The sequence below is a fragment of the Crocodylus siamensis genome, chromosome 10 (genome assembly GCF_052110815.1).
Source record: "Crocodylus siamensis isolate JL-2025a chromosome 10, ASM5211081v1, whole genome shotgun sequence".
Classification (NCBI taxonomy): domain Eukaryota; kingdom Metazoa; phylum Chordata; order Crocodylia; family Crocodylidae; genus Crocodylus; species Crocodylus siamensis.
The window spans coordinates 56,009,339-56,026,970 of record NC_143404.1 but is presented as its reverse complement, the minus strand read 5'-3'; the positions used below and the strand labels follow the sequence as shown (position 1 = coordinate 56,026,970).

Here is a 17,632-nt window from a genome sequence, read left to right as displayed (position 1 = left end):
AGCCTCCTTGGTATGTCCAGCTAAAGCCAGGCTCCTGTCTCTATCCACCTCTGCTAGGCTTAAGAGACTTCTAAAGGGTTACATCCCCACCCCCCTTTTTTTAAAATCAGGATCCTTTCCCAGAATGTAAGCACTTAATTTCCCAGTCAAGTGTCCTCAATCTGACTGAGAGGCTTACCAGTAGCACAGGGATAACAGGAAAGCAGGTACTACTGAAGTTTACTGTGCTGTCAAGTGGATCAGGGAGTCTTGAGAAGGGCGAGGAAGGTACTGGGTGGTTAGGCACCTGATAGGAGAGAAACCCTTCAGGGAGATGGGAACAGGGTGGGCCCCCAGTATTAGCACCAGGGTCTTTGGGAGGGCCATGAGACGGTAGTGTGTGTGGCACTGCTGGGCACGGTGGCTGCCAGTGCCGTAAGATCATATGCATTCGTTGTGGTCTCCTGTTTTTAGCAGGTCAGCTACCTGGGGCTTGATGGAGCTGCTCCTTCATCCTTGCTATGAAAGGAGCATGCAATTGCTGGCTCCTGTGAGTGATGTTGCTGGAGAGGGGTGGGAGGAGTAGCTTTCCTTGCTACGTTTGCCACTAGATCACTTGTCAGAGGCCTAAGCCAGCCTTTCCCTTCAACTTCCTTTTTGTTTCTTAGCCCGTGTGGTACCTTTGCATGCCCTTCTCTATCCCAGTGGCCGTGACTGGGTTCCTTACACACCTTTGCTGTGCATGCTTAGAGGGGGCTCTCTCTCTGCTAGTCTACCAGTATCACTACTAGAAGCTGGGCTGCTCTGCTACTTCCTCTTCCTGCTGGAAGAGCTCATACTGGCTTAGTCTCCTCCAGCTGTGATGGCTTGGATAGGGTTGCTCTACCACAGGGGAGGGCAATTATTTTGGGCAGAGGGCCGCTTACTGAGTTTTGGCAAGCCATCGAGGGCTGCATGACAGGCAGCCCAGGGCAGATTAATATTAATTTTCTAAATTTTTTAGGGGCCCCGCAGGCCATATTTTGCCCACCCCCTGCCCTACCATCTCATTGGATTCTTGATCCAGGGTGGTATGGAAGGAGATTCACTCAGTTAAAGGAAGTTTTGCCTGAGGCAGCTGCTGCTGTCAGGATGTGCAAGTTCCTACCTTCCCTTCAACAAAATCCACATGCTACTCCAAGGAAAAACCATCTAGTGTCAGGTCACCTAGTATTACACAGGGACTTATCAAATATTTGCAGTAATGTGAAGTGTATTCTGATGCCTGTGTGTTCTCTTTCAGAAACAGATTGAACTTAAACTGCCTGCTCTGAAGGATCTGCTCTTACCTTTGAGAAGATTTAAACTCCATGGGCCTGATACCAATCCCAGTAGCAGGACATGGGGCAAAGGCACTGCCATAAAGGAGATCTTTTAGTGCAGCACAACAGAGAGAGAATGCCAGAAAACTGGGCTCTCAGGTTGCAGACAGCTCTGCACTAACCTAGAGTACTGCTTGGAGCTGGGCAGAGTAGGGTGTCTGTGAGAGCCTCTCCCTCCCATGAAATAGGATGCTCTTGTTTGCTTTCCAGTGGACAAACTCTTTCAGATTTCATATTCATATACAAATAATGGAACCAACTTTTTAAATGCACACAGCCATCTATACAGGCATAATGAATTTTGGACTCTGATTGCATAAACATGCTCACTGCATAGAAATGGACTATCATGGCGCAATACATCTGTACCTTCATCCGTCTGCAATGTATTTTGTTCTCTAAAGGGTGGCATTGTTATGTATGTCTCCTGCTCTTGGGTCCCTAGTACAGTTTGTGTGCACAACTTAGGGAGGGAGCAGTATCCGAGAACCAATATGCAGTCTTGTGCTCCAGAACAGGAATCAGCGGGCTGGAAATAGCTTTCCCTTCCTGGGGTGGATTGAAATTGGCTATTTTATGCCCCTTAGGAGCTAGTGAGTTCAAAACTTTGTAAGACCCAGGAGATGGAGTTTGCAGTAACTTGTCCCCTACTGGCTGCAGTCATTTTTTTTTTTCCCTATGCTTAAAGATGGAATGTAGCACAGCCTGTGAGTCTCCAAGTCTCCCTTTAATTACAGAGAGCTAGCACTTAATTTTTCCATCCTGACCTGAAATTCCTTTTATTGTTCACAGAGAACGAACTGTTCTTCAGAGAACAAATACCTTAAAAATTAAGTGTGTGCGTTCATGTTTCAAGTCATTATGGTCTAGGAGGAATCTATTAGACAGGCAACTAGGGTTACATATAGGAAACTTGCCTGTTACAGAACTAGTTGAATTAGATCCCAACAATAACTTAGTCACATTTGTCCAAGCCACTTTCCTCAGTCATCCTGGCTGGTGTTCTGTGGGGTGGGAGGTATTTTTTTTTTTAAAGCTAGACCTTTTTTTTGTCATCTAGCTTCTTAGATTTCGTAGACATTAGGGCTGGAAGGGACCTTGGAAGATGGCGTCCAGCCCCCCTGCCCCAGGGGCAGGAAGTCAACTGGGGTCATAAGATCCCAACAAGATAAACATCCAAATGTCTCTTCAAGGTGTTCAAAGTAGGTGCTTGAACCACCTCCAATGGCAGGCTGTTCCAGACCTTGGGGGCTTGGACAGTAAAGAAATTCTTCCTTATGTCCAGCCTGAAACGGTCTTGCAGGAGTTTGTGACCGTTCGACCTCGTCATCCCTTGGGGCGCTCTGGTGAACAAATGTTCCCCCAGATCCTGGCGGACACCCCTGATAAACTTATAGGCAGCCACCAGATCACCCCTGAGCCTGCACTTTTCCAGGGTGAAGAGTCCCATGGCTCTCGGCCTCTCATCATAAGGTCTGTTTTCCTGACCTCTGATCATGCGCGTGGCTCTCCTCTGCACTCTCTCAGGCTTCTCCACATCCTTTTTGAATGTGGAGCCCAAAACTGGATGCAGTACTCCAGCTGTGGCCTCACCAAGGCTGAGTACAACAGGAGAATGGCGTCCTGGGAATTGCTTGAGAAGCATCTATGGATGCAAGCCAGCATTTTGCTCACTTTACTAGTTGCACTATCACACTGAAGGCTCATATTCATCTTGTGGTCAATCATGACCCCCAAGTCCCTTTTGTCTGTAGTGCTAGCCAGCGTAGCACTGCCGAGCCTATAAGGATGCTGCAGGTTTTTCCTCCCAAGGTGGAGAACCTTGCATTTTTCAGTGTTAAACACCATCAGGTTCTTGTCTGCCCATTTGTTGAGCCTGTCCAGGTCAGCCTGGATCACCCTTCTGTCCTCAGGTGTGGATGCTTTGCCCCAAAGTTTGGTATCATTGGCAAACTTGGCCAGTCCACTTCTGACTCCAATGTCCACATCATTAATGAAGATGTTGAACAGTATAGGTCCAAGGACAGAGCTTTGAGGGACCCCACTGGTCACAGCGTACCACAACGATTGACTTCCATCAATCACCACCCTCTGGGTCCTACCGCGGAGCCAATTTCCCAGCCAGCGGATCGTGGTGGAGCCGAGGCTGCACTTGGCCAGTTTTGCCAAGAGGTGATCACAGGCTACCAGATCGAAGGCTTTTTTAAAGTCAGGATATGCAACATCAATCTCCTCTCCCTTATCCAGGTGATAGGTCACCTGGTCATAAAAGAAAATGAGATTCGTCAAGTGAGACCTACTTGCAACAAACCCATGCTGGCTATCCCTCAGGATGTTGCCATCGGCCAGTCTGTTAAGAATGGTCTTTGATAATCTTTTCTAAGACCTTCCTGGGGATAGAGGTCAGGCTGATGGGCCTGTAGCTTTTAGTTTTCTGGCATGTTAGATGTTTACTTGATCTTGTATCTTTTTAATATGCCTCTGCCTGCACTGTCTTGGGCTGATAGTTTTAAAACAGCTGCTTCAGTTTTTAATATTTTATTGTATTTTTTCCTAATCAGAGTATAGCAGAGACCCGACCCATGCCACCAGAGGCCTTCATGTCCTATGATTCCTTTCTTAAACAGTCAAACTCCATCTTAAAGGTAGTTAGTTTCTTTGCTGGCTCCCAGTAGAAAGCTGTTGTGAATGTCAGTGCTCTGACAGTGAGCAGTCTTTTTCTTTCCAACTGAAACTTATTCATGGCCAGTTTAATCTCAACTTGTTCCTGAGCCAACATTGTCTTTTTATGTCTTGAATAGTTCTGTCCTCCTTCATGTTACCTCCAGTGTCATGTTATAAACAAACCTATCTCCTTTTACTAAGCTAACCAAGCCAAATTTTTTTTTGGGGGGGGGGGTGTTCATTTTGTGAAAGCTCTTACTGAGGAAGGATTTTATTTTTGGTAGTGGGAGGCGTTTATTCAATGAGGGACTTGCAGGCCTATAAAGGACCTAAGCTTACAAAATCAGTCTGGGGGAGGGGGGCAGTGTTAAAAACCTCTTCCAAAGATAGTGCCTAATTTCTACCTTAAGTTCTCCCTTCAGGTATTCTTCCGTTCATTTAAAAGGCCTTATTCACTATGGAACTGGTAGGTCCTCCCATTAGCCATCAAGTACTGTTAGACCAGTCTGTGTCAATTAAGAAAGCCGTGCTGCTAGTTTTCTGCATTCCTCCTTATTTCAAGACATTATTGCAACTGTTTAGATCACACTAATCCTTTGTTAGAGGCATACCAGCAACTATAACCAGCTTCTAATTAGTGTTATCTTAACATACATGTGGCATTCTGGCCCACTATATTCTGGTTCTGAAAAGCTAAGGTGTCTATTTTACAAAAATGGTGAGAGCCTTAAGTTGTCCTTGCAATTGCCATCTTGTACACCCTGAAACTTCAGTGAAAAGGACTTTAGAGTCTTCTAGAGGTAAAGATGACTCTTGATGCTACTGCTGGAGTCCTGTGACCCAAGTGTATGGATATGAGTACAGCATAACCTTCAGAGAACAAATGCAGGTAAGTAGTTATACTCTCTAGTGTCTATGTACATGCAGGTTTATTTAAATATGCATATATACAGTTCAGCTATGCCACTGATTCCTTATGGCATAAGACGTGCATTGAAAACATACATTTTTACTAACTGCTATGTAACTATATCGGAAATGTAGTTTGCCCTTTCGAGGTGACTATGTGTGTGTGTCTGTGTCTACTGAAAAGGGCTTATGGCTAATTGGAAGAGCTATCCTCAGTCAACCCGCTATTCTTTTTTTTTTCCATGCAGTAGCTGAATGTTTTTCAATTGGATTTTGTTCAGCCACTTCCCCAGAAAACCAAAGTAAAAGGCTATTGGGAATATTCATGGTGCATACACACATGCACATACACAAATCAGCCTTGAGGGTTTAATGGTGCCCAATTTTAGTTTGTGTCCATGTATTCACAAAATTTGGCAGGCAGTTTATTTCCTTCATTTTGGAAGAATTTTAAAATATGATGCCATGTAGGCAGCTCTCCCTCTGTGCAGAAATGCTGGTGAATGGAGTCGCATGGCCCAGGCCACAGTGAAGGGGAGAGAGAACAGGTCTGAGCTATAATTTTTGACCCAGATTCCTGTCCTATCTATACCATTGTAGATGGCTTGTTATTTTCAGGAGGGTTTGATCTAAGGAAGGGGGAGTTACTGCAATCCATTCATCACTTAACAACGTCTTATGATAAATTGAAGGGAAGCAGGTGCTAGTACCAAAACACACAGGCTTTGCTACAAGACATCAGAAAGGCGTGTGCATCCAAAACTGAAAACAACTTCTTGTGAACGTGCCTTTAATCTCTGTGAAGTGGTTTGACAGTCCCGGTAGCAGCACTTTTGGTGTCACAGGAAGTGTCTCCACAGGTTCACAGAGACAACATTAACATTTGTCATCCTCTAATCACAGATGACTGTCTTTGACCTGAATTAAGAACTGGGTGGGGAGGGAGGAGAGTTGTAGCCAGTACGTGGCAAGAAGGGAATTTTAAAACTATTTTCAGTGCAGGCTGCTATACATGAGCCTATAGTCATTCAAGCAGTAAAAACTGCTATCTAACCTATGTTTTCTGTTATTGCTTTCCCTCTTGCTAACACTAGACTTTTTATGTGAGGTGGTTTAAAGGCAGAAAAACTGGTTAGGAACCCAAAATCCACATCAGAACACCACTTGCATAAGACTTTTTAGACCAATGGTGCTCAACCCTTTTAGACTCAAAGGCCCCCCTCAGAAAATGCCAGCTCTTATCACTTTTTTAATACAAAAAACCAAAATAGAACAATTCTGCAAAGAACTGAGAAAGACCCAGAGATTTCAAATAGAAAGCCAGAGTGTTTTAAAATGTTTTGACCTGTTGTGGGCTATCTTGTGAATCACATCTGCACACCTAACTAGCATTTCTTGGCACCCTGTGATATCCCTGAAAAGGATCTCAAGGCACCCTTGTTGAAGAATCACTGTCTTAGACTCTAGTGACTAAGAAGAACATTGGTTTGCTGGTTATTAAAAGCAGTGACCCATAAAACTTAGCCAGAAACCAAATTGTTTAGAAATGTGAAATCCAGGTCAGTGCTACTGTACGCACACACACTCTCCCGATTAAAAATAGGGTTGCTTTGTTGGTTAGTAAACCAGTGACCCAGTAGACTTCTAAAGGAGGCTCTGTTTTTAATTTTTTGGCTACCACCTTGGACATTTTAATAGAATATATATTTTTATGCTTTATTTATTTATTTACCTTGCTTCTCAGCTTAGTTCCTGGTTCCAGTCTCCAGTTTTGGGGGGGAAGAGTTGGTAGTCACTGGGACAGTATTTTAGTTAATGGTTAACACAGAGAAGGAATTGACCTCTGCAGACTATTCATTAGCTGCCACGTGCCTATCAAAGAGTTAAAACACAAGTTACAGTGTCCAGCCTAATGAGGAACTGGGTTTAAAAACATCACACCCTGCTATTTGATTATGAAATAGAAAGACACTCCTGAATTGGGTCCCTGTCGCTTGAACCCATTCACATGAGACTGGAGATAGCAGCCCAAGGCACAGCCTTCCTCTGGCCTCTTGTGGCTGCTTCTGCAGTTACAGGAAGAGCCTCAAGATGAGCAGCTGCTCAGCACTGCCCCATCGCCTGCTGGAAGAGGACTGAGGACAGTGTTTATGGCACCGAGCAACAGTAAAGTGCAATTAAACTTAAGCAGACATGGTGCTATAGCACTAAAGCACCCTGACTTGCATCAGAAATGACCCTGAATAAGGATAACTGAACTGATCCTTCAGCTGAGAGGAGCTGTGCATTTATAGGCTACTAAAGCACAATCTGAAGGGCTTGACCTGCATTTCTAACTAGACCCTGAACCAGGGTTGAAGGCCCCTTGTTTTTTGGTGTAATACTTGGGGTTGGCATGTCATGGAAGAAAACAAGCGGTGGATAGCGGGATAACTCATGGCGTATTGACACAATGCCTAGGAAGGGAAAGCTCTACATCTAGTGCCTGACTTCGAAGGTTCACAGCTTCTGCTGACTCAGGTTAGAGCTGTGGCCCCTAGATTATGCTGTGTCCCAAATGCAGCAAGGGGAATGGATACAGCCCTGCAGCTTCCTCAGATCCGCTTTTAATGCAGGTTCAGTTGTTTTAAAGCTTATTTGTCAGTCCCTCCTCTGGTGGCCACAAATGCCATTCACCCAGACACACTGCCCTCGACAAAACAAAGGTACAACCCAGTGGCAGCTGTAGTTCAAATAGAAGTACATGAATCCTAAAAGGGACACTGGCACGAAACATCAGCTGGTGTTGTTTGCTATTTGTGGTAGGCCTTTCCTGGTAAGGTTAGGAGGACAGGGAGACAGTAAGCTAGTTTCCATTTTTTCATACAGAGCAGTGGTTTTCTTTCTATGATTGGATTGTTTTCTCCCCCCATTTTCTGTTCTCAAATCAAAATGGGAGCTGTCAGCTCACACAACCTCAACAGACAATGACATTTCAAGGGGACGGGGAGTTCAGAACCACAATGGTAAGACTTTCAGTACTTGGGTACAAACTGGAGCATGTTAATGATTCTGTACCTTCACATACTATTTATTAGTCTTCGCACTTTTAAAGTGACACTGTTAAGCCTGTGTGTATAATTTTTTTTCAATCCATTTGGAGAGAAGGAACCCTGTTGAACTGACCTCTAAGTGTGGACATAAACAGCCTTTTTTACTTTTTTAATTGATGAAAAAAACATGCATATTATTAGGCAACACCACCAGATTGGAAAGACTTTTTTTACTGCTTGATGCAGTGGCTTCTCTTAGCCTCATTACTCATTTCAATAAAGAAATGAGTTTTGCTTAACTTCATCATTCATTTGAAGGCATTAAGCAAGCTTTTCCCTGGACTGGTCAATGGATGGCATTACCAGTATCTTGTATACTGGTGCCAATGAGAGGTGGGATAGGAAGCAGGTGTTGATAAAATTGCACTTTCTGCTGCCTCCACCTGCCAATTTTTGTTGCTCTGGGTACACTGAAACCTTACTCTCCCCACATAGGTAAACACTGCACTAAGACTTTGGGAACAATGTGTTGATCGCCTTGTTTCTCATCAGCCCACAGAGTCAACATAATGGTTCTCTGTTTAGAAACGATGCTGGTATTGAATGACCTGGAATTCTGCCTGGATCTATCCAAAGGAAAATGTAATTGTAGCTGCAGTGGGACCTTTCATAACCATAGCCTTATGGCTAAGGACAGAGTAAGGTTCTTTTGCAATTGTCCTTGTACTGCATTATGGGGGTTCCATTTTGGATTTTTTTTTAAAGACCACAATTTAGAGGGTCAACTCAGCAACTGTGTAAGAAGGAGATAGTTTTTACTTTTGGTAAAGGTTTTAAAACTAAGCTGCCTGTGATTGTGGGCTAGGGTAGCTTGCACCTACTATAGACTTTACCTGCTCTTATTCAGAGGGCAGAGCACCCTATAGCAATGATGCCACTTCTGAGAAGTGAACTGCAAGTTTCCCATACTTTTGTATATGTGGATGTGAGGTAGGGGGGAGGGAGGGAAGAGGGAAAAGAGCTTGCTTGTACAGTTTGGTGAAATGAGATGAGACCTTTTTGGTTGTTCCTAAATAAAGAGCATAAAATATTCACAGAAGCCTCATGAGTGGTTTTTGTATCATATGAGATTAGTATTAAAAGTGCTAAATCCATTTATTTTGTGCTTTGCCATAGCTGCTCCACAGCATCTCTTCATTACAACTGTTTCTCACGATGCAAGGTGCTGCTCACATTTCACAGCATGGGGTCAAATGAGGTCTTGAAGAAGGAACCAGGCATCTCAGAGGTAAGTCCTGAGGGCAGGCAGTCCTTTTGGAGTCGGATGGGATTTGGCTGGAACAGTTTTTGGGCAAAACTACCTCCTACAACTCCCATGGGGTACATACCAATACTGAAAGCTCAAAGGGAGAGGAAGGGAGTCCAGGGTGCAAAGCTGAAAATGGTGGAGCTGGCTTGAATGCCAACACTGGGTTCTCACAGCTCTCTGGGTGAGACTGAGTAATGGCATAGCATGGTATGCTGATCCAACACAGCCCTCTTCACAAGTTACTGTTGTTCACATCCATTTTTAAAAGGGGCCAAAGGTTTCTGCCGCTCATTACGTCAAAACCAGAGAGATTATGTGGCTGAATCTAACTAAATCCAGCTTTCAGAGAGTATGGGAGAGGAATGGGAACTGCACTTATCTACGCATATTCCACAACTGCCACTTCATGATAAAGAGCAGCTGCACCAGTTGCAATTCCCAAATACGTTCCTTACTTCCAATCAGCTTAATCCACCAGGCGTGTTGGTAAATATTACCAATTAAGCGAGCAACCCAGACACTTCCATTTCAGCAACAAATTGATTCGAAAGCTTTAGTGTGTTACTGCATGGGATACCCTCTTAACCCGTGTCGGAGCTGTGCGTTATGGCTGCTGTGGGGAAGAGTCAGCTGAATCGCCCAGATTTGTACATCTAAATGCTAACCGGTGTCTTGAGTTGTTGTACACAACAGTGTCCTTGTGGTCTTGAGTTCAGACTTTACCACCCCCACAGTGGAACAGGCTCTGGCCTGGAGTGCAGCGTACCTACTGGAGCGTGCAAATACAAATTGGCAGTGCCTAGAGCCCAACAGCAATTTAGCTAGACCCAACTGGGCCATCTTGCATAGATTTAAATGGAAGTGATGACCTCCTGGGAAGCATCAGTGTGTCATGCTCAAGGGCGGCTCAGCTCCTGCATACCCTTTCATTACTGGAAAACAAGTTGCTGGAGGGAATTCTGCCCTGCTGCTCAATTTGCAAGATGCAACTTCCTCAAAGGCCCTTCTAGGTGTCTAAGGAGTGTTTTTGCCAAGGAGTCAAATTTTCTAAACAATCAAGCCTAAGCTAATAGTGTTCACTTTAATGTTACTGTTACCTATTGATTATTCAAATAAGAAGTAGGAATCTTGAACAAGAAAACAGGTTTTCTGAGTTAACTCTGCTTAATAGTAATTCCATGAAAATTTAGAGAAGCAGGGGTTTTACTTCTGAGGAGATTGTTCTTTTCCAAGTTCTCAGCCTGTTTAGTATAGTCTCTACCGTGGACCACTTACACTAGTATAAGATAGATAGTGCCTCAGTACCCTCCCAATTAGCCCCATTTGCACAAGACAAACTTAGAGGTTTGTGTTTTGCAGTGAGGCCTTTAGATGGTGCCACACCTAACCCACAACAACTGAAAAGTGGTCTGTAGACTATAGTGTAGACAGACCCTGAGAAGGCCTTCACTTCAGTAAAACTGACTGTAGCATGGTAGAATAAAAATGCTTTGGTTGGAGTGAAGATGTAGCAAAAAAATAATATGCAGGGACGCCCAGCAGAATTGATCTTGGTAGCCTATGATGCTACTCCGTCTTCCCTGAAGCAAGCCTCTCTCTTTCTAAGCTGGCTCAAGATATAGCTATAGATCATCTTCTCCTACTGCAAACATAATCCCAGGTAATACCAGCTAAGAGCAGGCAATGCAATGGAGCTTATGCTACAGGCCTTGGAACAGATGATTTTGTTCTTTCTACCCCACTGGATAAAAGGGTTGCTTTTTGGACACCTAGCTGGTGCCTGAAAAATGGGTTATTTCTAGAGGAAGATGACACCAAATCATCTATCCCATAGCTCTACTTGTTTGCAGAAGGATTGGTCAGTGCACTTCACGCAAAAACTGGCCCAGTATCTTCACAGCCTCCTTGAGTGAGGAGGTATAAAGTCTTGGGCCTCATCTATGCGTTACCTTGCGACTACTGCCCCCCAAAACCAATGTTAGCAACCGGTCTTATTCAGCTGGAAAAGCTAGCAGCCAAAGTGACGTTTACAAAGCTGCTAACACTTAAAGAACAGCTACCTCAGTTTCATCAGCCTTTTATAGCTGCAGGAGTAGAAGGAACCAGAGCAAACCTCGAGGAAGCTGCACTCACGGCCACCACAACTGAATTCAGCTCAGGAGAACTTTTAAGCAGTGGCTCTTAGTGGCATTCACTTCCTGCTCTTTCTATACCCTTTACAAGCAGTTTCAGATACAAAAGAAAAAAAATCCACAGCACTTCAATCCTTATCCAAACCTCTCACACAGGCAAGGTGCTGGAGTGGAGTGCAAGCTGTGGCCAGCCCAAAACCAGGGCTGCGCTCTTGAGAAACGGCAGAGCCCCATCACGAGGGCGAGGCTCCAGAAAGCTGAGACGTGGTTACACGCTTAATACTGACACTTTTATTGTCACTTTCAAAGCCTTGTAAACTTTGAGTTTTACTACGGTACCCAGAAGGCAGTTGGCTATACAGGTACTTTGATGCATTGCCAACAAGACTGACATGCACCTCCCCCCGCAGGCTGGTCACAAAGGTAGTGGAAAACGCTTACGAGTTCATCCTGTAAACGGCTCCCTGCAGCCGCTCTTCTGAGCAGAGCTGGGATCGGGATTTCTCACTTAAAAAGGAGGTCAAAGGGGGTTGGGGGGAGGGAGGGTTTGACTGCAGACAGTTGCGTCTCCCACCTTGGTGGCTGACAGGCTATACACAGTAATACATTTCATTAAGAGCCTGGTGGTGGAAGGTTGGTGGGTGGGTGTTTTTTGTTTTGTTTTTTATTTCTCCACTTGAACACACTTCAGCAGAGAAACTGGAAAAGCTGCCTGAAAGTAGGCCAAAGCAGTGCCGTTTCCATAGAAACCAGTTCACAGCGTTCCGTGATAATCACAAGCACTGGAGGTGCTTTTCGGCAGGCGAAGTTGGGCTAGAGCCGGTTATCCCCATTCACCCTGGTTCTTCGCAGTACCCTGCGGGGGGAAGCGGGGAGGGGTTGAGATGAAGTCTGTTGCTGGGACCCTCACAGGCAATCGTACACAGCTCCTAACCCACGCTGGGGGAGCTGGCTGGGCAGCCAGCAGGAACAGTGCAAAATGGCTGTCAAAGCTTTCCACTGGGATGCGACTCAGGTCTAAGTCCAGGGAGTGGGAGAAGTGGTGGCCACCGGGTTCCTCCTACTAGGGGTGTCTTAGTCTGCATGCTTGCTCATTAGCAAGGTGCATGGAAAAGTCCTGGGGGGAGGAGGGCTCACGTGTTCTTGAAGTATCAGGGCAGTGAGCACGGGCTGCTTTAGTGCGAGGGCCTCACCCCTTTGACACAGTACCTCCCTCCGAATGGCAGGCTCGCAGGGGCCTTAGCCCTGCTGCTGCAAACCTCACCGACTCTCCCAGGCCTCTTGCTGGCTTTCAAGAAGAGCGACTGAGGTGAGGGCACTTATAGTCAGACACTGACAGAGGCTATTAGGAGAACTGGCAGCTACAAAATGGAAACCATGCAATTACAATGCTGGGGTAGCAGGTCACGTCTGGTCACATTACAAGAGACAAGTCTTTTTGCTACCGAGTTCATGAGGTTAGGGCAGAATGAGCAAGCTTCATGCCATAACTCCATGCATGGTACCTTCGGTCCCGGCTGTCAAAATGGTCCGTCAGCTGCTCCTGTGACACCCGGAAGTCATCAAATGGCTGTTGGTAACGGGAATCAAAAGACCCTTCCCGGGCACGCTGTGCCAAGAGCTGGCTTGAGGAGTCTCCTGATCGTTCCCGAAGCACTGAAGCACCAAAGGGGTTAATTTCGCCATTCTCCTGCTTGAATCAGAAACGAGTAGAAAGGAGTGCTTCAACTTTCTAACGCATACAAGTAGGGTCAGCATTTTGTACAGCTACTTTTTGTGCTTCTGTGCTACAATGGACTGTCTTGGGGTGCTAATGCACATGCAGTTGTGTACTGAATCTCTCCAACTCTTCCTGTTTAAGAGCTATCAGTTACATCTGGCTTTAGGGAAAATTTTACATGAACCAGCTTAATGGAGCTGCCTGGCCATCCTCGCTCCTGAAGAAACTGGTCTAGAAAGTCACCCATGGAAGTAGAAGCTAGAACCACAGCTAGTCAGAGGGCAGGTTTAGTTTAAAGTAAGGAGCTCTATGAACTGAAGGACTGGCTGGAAAGCTGAGCAGAGTACAGGTGGCTGTTTGCAGGCCTCTAAAATCACCACTAGGTCCTAGAGTGGTGCCGACTCGAGCCAGGAGTGCTACCTACAGGAATATCCACCTAGCTTCTTGGGGCACCCAGCTGGTCCATGCAGGTCGCACCGAAAGTACTGACCAGACTAAGCCTTGCTTAGATGTGAGATCTGATCAGAGGAAATGTGGCCAAGGTCAAATGACTGCAAACATGAAATCACACTGGTTTCCTCATCACCCTACCAGTGAATTACAATCTGAATCCATAGGCAAACTGAGATTTCAAGGGCTGGCTAGTCCACATGACTCTCTCAGCTCTACTGGGTTGTAGTGTGTGTTAACTTTAAAATCTTACCTTGCCAGGGAAAATCTCTATTTTAACAAGTAGAGAGGCTAGCTCCAGGCTCTCGCTGTAGTTATTCTTCAGAGGCACAGCTCTGTACCCTGGTACAAAGAGACCATGACTGTTACTAAAGGAAGCACAAATCAGGGACCAGCTAGTGAGGGGCAATGCACTATGCAGGTGGAGCTCCAAGTCTACAGGGGCCATCCTATATAGTTCACACATACATCAGCCCTGAAACATGCCTCCTTGAGCCAGCACCTCACCCTCCATCCTCCCTGGGCAGAGAAGCTGGAACAACATCTGTGTACATGATGCCAAGACGGATGCTCTGTTGCACAGAAATGAATTTTATAGATTTTCTTAAAGGAAGAAGGGACCGTGATCCAACCCAGTTATGAGGGCTTGTTGCAACAAATAATAATAAGCCAGGCTTGTTGCAACAAACCATGAGCTCAGTGTTAAGCTGAAGCCATGCACTGTCCTCTCCTCCCCCAGAAATCAAGTAATCATTTAAGCACCCAAAAGGTTGAAGGGCTCACTATTTATAAGGGGAGTGGAGCATGCCTGGTTCTGTGTCTGGAATGCAATGAGAGAAAGGTTTAGTCTGTAGGTTGCAAGCTGCATACAGGCAGAATCCCAGTGATGTGGGAGAGCTTGGATGCTACAGCAAAACACACCAGGAACAGGGTTCTCCATTCATTAGGATGGCAAGAGGATGGACTTGGGGCGAGAACCACCACATGTTTCCAGAATGTCTTTAGGGCCTGATAAACAACAGGAAAGATGAGTGTTTCTGGCACCAGTTTGGCAAGCACAGTGTTCTGTGATGTTCCCATGCTCCCTGCTCCACTCAGTGCGACACAGAAAAGGCCCATCTCATGAAAGTACATGCTTCAAGAGCTTTACCTGTCTTCAGGCCTTTCACTAGGAAAGTAGCCTGAGCCAAGAAGTTCTCATCGCTGAACATGTCCTCCTCATACACTACAAAGCGCAGGAAGGCAAATTCAGGGTTGCTGATCTGGAAGTTGAACAGCTTCTGGGTCCAGACTGGGTTCAGGCCATTATCCGCTATTTAGAAAGAGTCAATCAGTCAGAACCTAGCCTAACATTCAGGTTGCTGCAGCAGCAGGAGCCTTCCCTACTGCTCCTCCCTGCTTCTTTTCTCAAAATAAGTGGTAGGAGTTTGGCCCATGCTTTGTACTGAAAGGACTAAGTCATAGTGGGATGCTGGTCCCCTCTCTGAAAATCTTAAGCCCTTTGGCACATTCAAATCTAACAACAATTGTCCATACACTTGGAGTTTTTTATTCTGTATTTGTCTAGTCCTACTCTGGGACGGGGGCTCCTGCCTAAAACTACACCATTGACAAAGACAAAAGTTGGTTGCTTCAGCTGTTGTCACTTTGTGAACCGCTGAAGACGTAGAAATAAAGCAAACCCAAAATCCTCACAATGACTTATTCCCCCCTTGACCACCCATTGTCTCGTTTCTTGGTGTTGCCAAGAGCCAGGTCTGAATAAGACTGTCTGTAGACGCACACTGTACCCCAGCTTCCTTTTTAGACTCTAGCAGAAAACTTCAGGTATTCAAGAAACAGTCCATCCAAAATTGAAAAATAACCCACACTACTCTGAAAGGACATGTAAATAAAGACACAGACTAGCAACAAGGATGAGGATTTTGATGAGATAATCCATTCATCTGCACAGCCCACTTGGTCAGGGAGAGGGACATTACAAGCTCTTCACTTACAGAAGGGGGAAGCCGAGATACAGAGCGTGTAAGTGATTTGCTTCGCTTTACACTCCAAGCCCATGGCAGAAGAGGGAGCAGAATCCAGATGCCTCTTGATACCAAGTTAAAAAATCTGCCACTGTGCCTTGGTGGCAGTCAGATTATCGGGGTCTAGCTAACATACGATCCCCCACTTAGTTTAGTATTTGCTGGTATCACAAGTGAACCCGTCTCCCCTTGGTCCAGCATGCTAAAGTTACTCACCCACAATCTCAGTCTTCTGTTTCACATTGTCATACTCCGCTCCAGACACCTCGATCTCCACAAAGGGGCAAACAATCCCCCGCCCGTTTTTGGGAAGATGTCGTGCGCCAAGGACCTAGAGAGGAATAAATAGCAAGGGAAAGGAGAAAGGAAAAATCACTGTGCTGGCAGAAGAGTTCACTGTGCTAGAGGAGGGGTGAAGTCCTATCCCAACAAAACCATGCGGAGAAACTTCCATTCACTTGAACGGAGCCAAACTTGCACCCTGGCTGCTAGAACCATGCAGGCAGGTTACTGCAACAGTTTATGGAAGGCAGCTGGGATTTGGCTTCCCTGGATTCCCTGTTGGCTGTGAAGCTGATGTTTCCCCCTCAAAGATCAGCTAAGCTTTGTTCTTCGCCCCCTGATCTCATACAGATCAGATTTAATGACCTTCAAAACAAGCTGCAAAGCCAGCCTATTTTCCCAGATTCTCACAGGGTGCCAGTGTATAGGAGGGGCACTCAGGAGCGCTGGGGAAGACAGGTGCGCTTGGGCGACTTGCGAAGGTCTAATTTGGGAGCACTGACCTGTCTGGTTCTTTATGCATTTCCACTACATATCTCATTTTTGCAGGCCTGGAGCGAGGGATTGTTGTGTTTCTAAATCCATGCTAACAAGCCTCTGGTGAAAGAACTTTTTTAGTGAAAAGACTGTGCATTTTGTTTCCTTCTCTCTCACCAGCTCTGGGAGCCAGGATCACACTAGCAATACAACCCCAATTCTTCTCGCTCTATTTCACAAGGATCAGCTGAGGAAAGACAAATCCGAGGCTTGAGAGCACCACCTTCTGGCAACAGAAGTTTCCACAGGGTCATTTTTCTCCTCCACCCCTCCCACTGCAGTCAGGGTCATTTCTCCTGTCCTCTCTCAAAAGCAGGTTCTTTCCATTACTTGGAGCACCATAACGTACCTGGGTTGCCCTGTGGCTCAAAAAGGCCAATGCCCAGATCCAAACTGTGCAGTCAGGGGCAGGGCTAGGAAAAAGGCTCGTCAAGGAAGACCAAGGTACAATCTCCCAGCTGGCCTCTGGGAGGACAGTGCTCTCTCTTAGCACCTTGTCCTGCCTGAATGAAAGCTGCTTTTCCTAACTTCTGACAGGAACCCTGTTGGTCTCCTGTGAACACACTTTCCAGCGCTTTGTGGCAAGGATGTCACACTTACATTGCCCTCTTCATCCAAACACACCGCGCCCTGTACAGACTCTGCTGACCCCAGGCAAACCGCTTCCTCAAGTGGCTCAAGGCAGAGCACATTTGCTGTGCAGCTGGCCCAGGGCTTAAGCAGTGCACAGCATTATGGTGCAAGGCAAAGAGTAGGCAGACCAGGCATGGCAGACTCCTGCTTAACTCACTGCCACCCAGCCCAGCTCTAGGACTGCAAGCTGGGAGCGTAGGCTGAACAGAAAGAGGCTTCCAAGACTAGCTACATATATCAGCATGCCAGGATTTTTTTGTCCAGCCAGGGGGATTCCCAGTACATGAAAACAGCCAGCTCTGGGGTGGCTCATACACTGCTGGGAAGAGTATACAGCATCACTGTACTTTCCTGCTTTTGTAACTTTTTCCATCCAGGGCACTCTGGGTAATTCAGCACTAACTCCATCCTAGATGCACTTTACAGGGTCTGATCTGCTAGAAATTCCCATTCATACCAGATGCTTAACTCACAGCACCATAGGGTTACTTTATCAACAAAGGCCAATACCTCTTTGGGGTGGGGGGCTGTGGCTGCAGGTCAGCATCCCACACAGAGCCCTGCAAGGCCAAGCTAAAAGGCTCATTCCCTAAGAAT

At 46.0% G+C, this 17,632-nt stretch overlaps 2 protein-coding genes across 9 annotated transcripts in view; one reads left to right on the top strand and one right to left on the bottom strand.

Moving 5' to 3' along the window:
- The window catches only part of ZHX3 (zinc fingers and homeoboxes 3), a 74,386-nt gene extending 62,355 nt beyond the window's left edge, over positions 1-12,031 (top strand). For all 3 annotated transcript variants that reach the window (XM_090020959.1, XM_090020960.1, XM_090020961.1), the window contains one exon: positions 1,262-12,031. In XM_090020959.1, coding sequence (XP_089877085.1) covers positions 1,262-1,272 — 11 coding nt within the window. In that variant the 3' untranslated portion in view covers positions 1,273-12,031. The remainder of the gene's footprint in view (positions 1-1,261) is intronic.
- Positions 9,055-17,632, bottom strand: part of PLCG1 (phospholipase C gamma 1) — an 82,710-nt gene continuing 74,132 nt past the window's right edge. For 5 of the 6 annotated variants that reach the window (XM_090020956.1, XM_090020955.1, XM_090020953.1 and 2 more), the window contains 5 exons: positions 15,800-15,914; positions 14,707-14,868; positions 13,810-13,898; positions 12,892-13,079; positions 9,055-12,242 (listed from right to left, as the gene is read on the bottom strand). In XM_090020956.1, the coding sequence (XP_089877082.1) occupies positions 12,200-12,242; positions 12,892-13,079; positions 13,810-13,898; positions 14,707-14,868; positions 15,800-15,914 (597 nt within the window). In that variant the 3' untranslated portion in view covers positions 9,055-12,199. The remainder of the gene's footprint in view (positions 12,243-12,891; positions 13,080-13,809; positions 13,899-14,706; positions 14,869-15,799; positions 15,915-17,632) is intronic. The other variant, XM_090020958.1, reaches the window with a different exon arrangement.